This window comes from Bos taurus, chromosome 25, assembly GCF_002263795.3.
Source record: "Bos taurus isolate L1 Dominette 01449 registration number 42190680 breed Hereford chromosome 25, ARS-UCD2.0, whole genome shotgun sequence".
In the NCBI taxonomy this organism is placed as follows: Eukaryota; Metazoa; Chordata; class Mammalia; order Artiodactyla; family Bovidae; genus Bos; species Bos taurus.
Genome location: NC_037352.1, coordinates 40,795,312 through 40,802,134, shown reverse-complemented (window position 1 = coordinate 40,802,134; position 6,823 = coordinate 40,795,312). Strand labels below are relative to the sequence as shown.

At 65.7% G+C, this 6,823-nt stretch overlaps 1 protein-coding gene across 1 annotated transcript; it reads right to left on the bottom strand.

Annotated features, from left to right (window-relative positions):
* Positions 1-433: 433 nt before the first annotated feature.
* On the bottom strand, positions 434-1,796 carry GRIFIN (galectin-related inter-fiber protein). The gene is made up of 5 exons (NM_001206700.1): positions 1,780-1,796; positions 1,545-1,624; positions 1,291-1,450; positions 732-898; positions 434-597 (listed from the first exon to the last, which is right to left on the bottom strand). Exons 1-5 carry the CDS (start codon positions 1,789-1,791, stop codon positions 582-584), a joined length of 435 nt encoding a protein of 144 aa, NP_001193629.1. The 5' UTR covers positions 1,792-1,796; the 3' UTR covers positions 434-581.
* Between the last annotated feature and the right edge of the window lie 5,027 nt (positions 1,797-6,823).

The window sequence follows — 6,823 nt, the reverse complement described above, 5'->3', positions numbered from 1 at the left end:
GTTCCGGTGTCCTGGGTGAGGACCAGCTGGGACCTTCGGACCAGGAGCCCTCCCCTCTCCTAATCTCATCACCACTTCCACCCCCGCCCCCTAGAGGAGGACTCCCCCCTGAAGGCAGGAGGAGAAGGGGGTGACAGAGGATGAGGTGGTTGGATGGCATCATCGACTCAATGGAAAAGCGTTTGAGCAAACTCCGGGAGGCAGTGAAGGCCAGGGAGGCCTGGCGTGCTGCAGTCCAAGGGGTCGCAAAGAGTCAGACACAACTGAGCAACTGAACAGTAACAACAACCCCAAGCCTGTGTCGATCGCAGCCCCCCAGACCCCTATGTCCTGGGGATGAGTTAAGGGTCAGACCATCCCCAAGACACAGGTCTCAGGGACTTCTGCCCCTACCCCGCACCGGCCCACTCCCGTCTCACAGCAGCCAAGCTTCTGCAGCCTGCTTAAACTTTATTGGAGGTGGAGCTGAAATGGGGGTCCCAGAACCACAGAGCCCTCTCCCCCCAGCTTCTCCAGGGTGGGCTTCACTGGATGTGAGAGGGTCAACGGCCAAGGCTCGATCCTGGGACTTCCAACACAGCTCAGTAGCCCCCAGCCCTGCAGGCATTGGGTCCCCACCTCAGCTCCAGCCCCGCCCCCCGTCCCCACCCCGTCCCCCGCCCAGCACAGGCGCACAGACCCTCCCAGGCGGGTGGATCCCGGGTGAGGATGCTCCGCAGGCAGAACGTTACCCCCAGCTCAGGCCTTTCCTGGCCAGCTCCACCTGGGCCAGGCGGTGGTCGCTCAGCACCTGCACCCTCGTGATGGCGGCCAGCGGCCTGTGGCGGTGGGCGAACTGGAGGACCTTGTGCTCCTGGGCATGGACGTGGAAATGCTCTGCGTCCGAGCTGACCTCCATCTGGGGACAGGCGGGCGCGGGGTCCCCTCAGCACGCGGAGCCCCCGTCATGCAGGCCTGCCCCCTGGGGGTTCAGAGCCCCAGCTGGGGCCCCTTCCCCTCGCCTCAGAGCGGTGGCTAGCAGCCAGGGGGTGCAGCCCCAGACCCAGCAGGGAGACTGCCGAACTGGCTGTCCCCTGTAAGCATCTGCAATCAGCCCCCCACTCAGCCAAAGCCCCAGCGGGGACAGCGGGGCTGCTGGAAGCCGGGGGCACAGGGCACCTCGGCGCAAAGCAGCAGATGGCCCTGGTGCATCCACAGATGGCACCCCCGCCTCTCTGCCCCAGCCCACGGGCCTCCCCCTCCCGCCACGCGGGTTCCCCCACATCCCAGGGGATCGCCCCAGCCCCTCACCTCAAAGGGCTCCCCGAGCACCAGCGGGAAGATGCTGGATGCCTCCTCCTGGCCCCAGCGACCGCCCTGGAAGGCGTTGGCCACCATGGTGGCGCTGGAGAACCGGGGCTTGATGTGGAAGACGATGTCGCCCGTCTCGGACAGGAAGTTGATCTCAAACCTGGGGGGCACCATGGGGTTGGCGAGGGCGGCTGGGCGGTCACCCCGCGGAGGCCAAGGAGGGGACCCGGGGAGGGGAGGGCACCGTCTCTTACTGGTCCTCTCCAGAGTCAGAGTGTCCCTGCACCAGTAGGTTCCAGCCTGGGGCCAGGCCCCCCGCGTGGAAGGCTTCAAACTGCAGACGAAAGGGGCGGCAGAGGCCCTGGGTGCCGGGCCTCCTCTCCTTGGGGTACCCCCTCCCCCAGGAGGCCCCACGGCCTATGGCCCGTGCCCGGTCCCCAGCCCCCACCAGGCCCTGTTCCCTCCTTCCCAAATCCAGGTCTCACCCACCTGCAGGGCCATCTCTCCAGCTTCCGTGGGGAGCTGCGCAGCCTGGGGATATAGCGGCTGGGCTGGGCGGGGGCGCAGGGCCCCGCCCCGGGGATGAGGTCAGCGGCCTTCCCTGCCCCCTCAGCCTCTCGCCCTCCCCCACCAGCAGGTCCTCTAGTCCAGCTCCGGGACAGGGTGGCCCCCTCCCCACCCCCTTTCCTCGGGGGCCTGCGTGGCTCTCAGGCTTCACTTCACTTCCGAGGACTCCCAGGAAAGCACTTCTCCTCCATTCTTGGAGGCAAGGCGTGGCCCAGGCAGCCCCCAGTCAGCCGCAGCCTCCAGGGTCTCCAGGACCCAGACTCCCCCATCTGGTCAAGAGTAGAGGCCTACCCACCCTGCCCTGGACTTTGGGGCCGTCTGGCCGCCTGGTGACTCAAGCCCCCCAGTCCAGCCTGGCCTCCCCTGGCTGCCCCGCTCCAGGGGCTCAGCCACCCTGCGGGCAGAGCAGGGATTAGGCTGGCCGCTGTGCTCAGCGAATTCCAGGGCGCTGGCGGTGGACGGGTGGGGGGCCTTTCCCACACCCCACACGCCTCCTGGCCTGCTCCTGAGCCCCCTCAGCTGACCATGGAGCAGGCCAGGCTGAGGTCCTTGGGAGCATGTTGGGGAGACAAGCAGAGTTTCCCCAGGCTTTCCGGGCGGCCAAGGGGACGTCTTGGCCGGACTGTCCAGGGAGCCAAGCCAGAGAGGAGCCAGGCTGGACAAACAGAGCCCCAGGGCTGCCGTGGGGGATGGGGGGCGTGCAATGCATGGGCAGTGAGTGTGCGAGTAAGTGTGCAGATGATCGTGCAGATGTGTGGTGAGTGTGGGACCAGGTGGCTGACGATGTGCACGCTGGATGTGGGGGTGTGATGTGCCCACGGGTCTGGGGTGTGGTGTGCCCACGGGCATGGGGGTGTCGTGTGCGAGGCTGAGTGTGTGCCTCCTGGTGCTGCTGCTCTTCCCTGCCCAGCCTTGCAGCCGGGGGTTTATCTGGTCCCCCAGGGCCCCAAGGGGCAGGATTGCCAGCCCCCAGTTCCCCTCGGGTTATTCTTCCCTCCACCCCCTGCTGGGTCCCTGGCCTCCCCCCTGTGCCTGTCACTTTGATACGGGCGTGGTGGTAATGGGAAGGGATGAGGAGGTAGTCCTGACCCCTGTGGGCATGCGCCAGCTTCATCCTCCCCTGCAGGCGGGGCGCTGGTCAGGGCCGGTGGGGCCTGCAGGGGGCAGCCCTGGGCAGTGGAGGTGAGGCTGCCTGCTGTGGCCTCCCGGGCCTCAGACACGGGCCTGTCCACTCCCACATCCAGGGCCCCACCCAGCCGGGCCGTCCTGGGGCCTGCCTCCCCGAGGATCCGAGAGAGGGTGAAGCCCCTTCCTGCCTCTGCACCTCCCGGTCCTGCCTCCGGTCCTGCTGCAAGGCAGGCGCTTGGGGCCTGGTCTCTGGGGATGGCACGGGCCGGGGTGGGCAGAGCATGCACTCAGGAGTCCTGAGCAGGCTTCCAGCATGCCGGGGGGCCCAGAGCCAGTGGCCTCTGGGCACAGTCCTCCCAGCTGCACACTGCCGTCTGTGCCCCCCACCTCTCCCCCAGGCAGGGAGGGTAGCCCAGGGTGGATGCAGCACCCTGGGCTGTTGCCTCTTGGCTTTGAGGTCAGCAGAGGGCCTGGCAGAGGGCCCTCGGGACTCAGTGGCCTAGAGCCCTGACTGGGTGAGGAGCCTGAGGACCCCTGATTCAGCAGGCCTGTCCCACTCTGAGCCTCAGCCTCCCCCTATATGGAGGGCTATGGGGACTGTGCTGCCTGTTGGCCACTGAACCTGAAGTGAGCAGGGTGGAGAACCTGCCTGTTCGCTCCAGCCTGGGGACCTCATAAAGCCCAACTGGGCCCAGGCAGGCTCTGGGCCTCCGCCCACCCCGTGACACCTGTGCCTGGCATGGGCCCACACCTGGCCGGGCCTGTGGTCTCACCCCCGCCCCCCACTGTGGCTTTGGAACCTCTCCACGTGGGGTGGGAGCCAGGAACGGCCAGGCAGCCAGGGGTCCTGAAGGCCCCTCAGGGCTGGCGCAGCCCTGCAGGCCACCCCAACATCATGGAGTCCAGCTCAGACCCCTGCTGTCCTCAGGGGTCCCCAAGGTAGGGGGGCGGGGGCCGGGGGCGGTGCCCCCACCTGGAGTCGCTGGCCAGCCCGGGCTGGGTGCCATGGCCTGGGGCCTGGGAGCAAATAGACCTGCCCAGCCAGAGCTGCCAGACGCTGCCCCTCCCCCTCCCGGATGTGTGGTTTTGCCCCAGGCTGTTGGTTTCCAGAGCAGGCAGCAGGGTCTCCACCCAGCTCCACGGAGGATATCCACCCAGACAGCAGCCTGGGCTCAGAGGCCCGTCTCATCCCTGGGCCCACCATCGCCAGGCGGCGCCAGGCACGGGCCTGGTGCAGAGATGCCCGGACGAGAGACCCTGCCCCATGGCGTAGCAGCACCCACCATCGACCTGGAGCCCTGATGGCTCAGCGGGTAAAGAATCCGCCTGCAGTGCAGGAGACGTAAGAGATGCAGCTTCAATCCCTGCGTCCGGAAGATCCTCTGAAGGAGGGCACGGCAACCCACTCCAGTATTCTTGCCTGGAGAATCCCATGGACAGAGGAGCCTTGGCGGGCTACAGGCCATAGGGTCATAGTCGGACACGACTGAGTGACTGAGCACACACACCTTGGAGCTCAGTCTCTTCACAAGCAGCACCACCTGCGCTGGATAGACAGGCTCCAGCCGTGCCACTGGGGGCAGCTGGGGGCCAGGCTCAGGGAAGGGAGACACGAGAGCGATCCACGCACTCACCATCTTGGCACGATCGCGGTCCTGCCTCAGCTGAGCCCCGCTGTGTGCTCAGTGCTCGTCATTCATTCATCCCTCAGCCAGGAGGGCTGCGTCCCGCATCACAACCAGACACCCGCTTAGTTGCTCAGCAAACATCAGCCGAACCCTACTCTGTGCTGGGCCCTGAGCCACGGTTCACAGGACAGACAGACAGAGCCACACAGCCTTTGCCCTCCAGGAACTTCCAGTGTCTGAGGCAGGGGTCAAACAGTAAAGGACTAGCCCAGCGTCACGTTACTGAACTGTTATCATGATATGAGCTCTGAACAGAAATCGTGGCAAGTGATCATGGTGTCTCGGGGGAACCCGGACTGATACGAGTTGGTCTGGGCAGACTTCTTGGAGGAGGTGACATTGGAGCTGAGCTTAGCACAGAAAGCACTCAGGGGAAGGGTGTTGCTGGAAAAGGGAACAGTGTGTGCAAAGGCCCTGGGGAGGGAAAGGCCAAGACGGGAAGAGCACACCCCGCCCACCTCTGCTGCCTGGCTGAGATCCGGCCCTCCCTGGCCTTCCCTGCTAGGCACCACCGTCGCCTCCCTCATTCGGGCTGGCATTTTTCCTGGCCAAGCTGCCCACCCAGTGCCAGGCCATTGTCTGTGCCTCCTGCTTTCCGCCCCGAGTCTCTTATCACCCAGAGAATCAGCTCGTGGGGGAATATGGTGGGTGAGAAGGTTTTAGCCCAGCCAGTGCCAAGCAGGGGCTGCCAGATCTGATGCCGCCTCCTCCCTGGCAGGCGTGGGCCGGTGGCCCAAAGGACGCTCGGCGTCAGCCTGGCCTCCCTCTTGTGGGGACCCCGCAGGTCTCCCCTCTTGGGGCCACCCTCCTGCCCCATCCACACCTCACACTCTGTGCATGCACACGTGCCAAGTCGCTTCAGTCGTGTCCGACTCTTTGAGATCCCATGGACTGTAGCATGCCAGGCTCCTTGTCCATGGGATTCTCCAGGGAAGAATACTGGAGTGGGCTGCCTTGCCCTCCTCCAGGGGGTCTTCCTGACCCGGGGATTGAGCCCACATCTCCTATGGCTCCTACACTGCATGCTGATCCTTTACGGCTGAGCCACCATGGAAGCCCTACTTTTTCCTCCAGTCCATCCCTGCAAGTGGAAGCCAGCCCACCTGCCCTTGACCGCAGACAGTCCTTGCCCCTCCCTGGGAGTCGGTTCCTCCACCTGAGGTTGCCGAGGGGGACCATGAGCATTGCCCGTGAGCTCAGCTGGGCACGGATGCAAAGCTGGCCTTGACCCAAGGAAGGGACACGGAGGTAGGGCTCTGGGCATTTGAGCTACGGAGACCCGATGCTGGTGAGGTTAAGGCTGGGGTTTCCCCCTTCCTGTCAGCAAATGGGGGCTCCTGCCCAGACAGGCTTCCCGGAGGGAGTGCAGGCCCACCCCAGTCAGGCCTCAGCCCCCAGGAGGGGGCGCCCGGCCCCACTCTATGTCACCACCTGTTTACAGATGCAGCAGCCAGGGCTCAGGGGTGGGGGGGCCCTTGCTGGCCCGGGGCTGGGGGGGGCCCTCGCTGGCGTGGGGCCCGGAGGAGGGGGCCCCTCGCTGGCCCAGGTTGCTGCTGGAGCTGCTGTTCTCCATCACAGCCCTGCAGAAGTGGGGCAGGATTTGGGAGCAAGACAGAGCCTCCCCCCGCCCAGCTTCCCTCTGTCATTTCCCAGCTCCCACAGCTGCGCTCCTCAGCTCTGCGTGTGTTACAAGGGCCCCCTCTTTTGCAGTCCTCCAAGTGAGTTCACATCTGTTCACAGCCCTTCCCATTTCACAGATGGAGAGACTGAGGCTGCTGTGGCCCACGTGCGTGTGTCCCTGGTGAGGCACGCTGCGGACGACCCTGCCCTGTCAAAGGATGTGCTTGGGAGACCCCCAGAGCCCTTGGCAGTGCTGCTTTGGGGGCCTGGGGCTGAGGGGGAAGGCTCCCTTGGGCGAGGTGGGACGTGGCTGGGACTCCGGGGCCTCTTGGGCCTTGACCAGTACCCACCAGGAGTTATCCCACGATGGCACCATCTTGCAGGAAGCTCAACCAGCCCAGACGGGCCTGCCGGAAAGGCTGTCTGGGTGTGGCGGCCACTGGCCAGGCACAAAGGCCAAGTTGAGGTTTCTGCGGCAGGACGGAGTCTGGGGGCCAGCTGGGCTGGGCAGGGCGGGACAGACCGGCGGA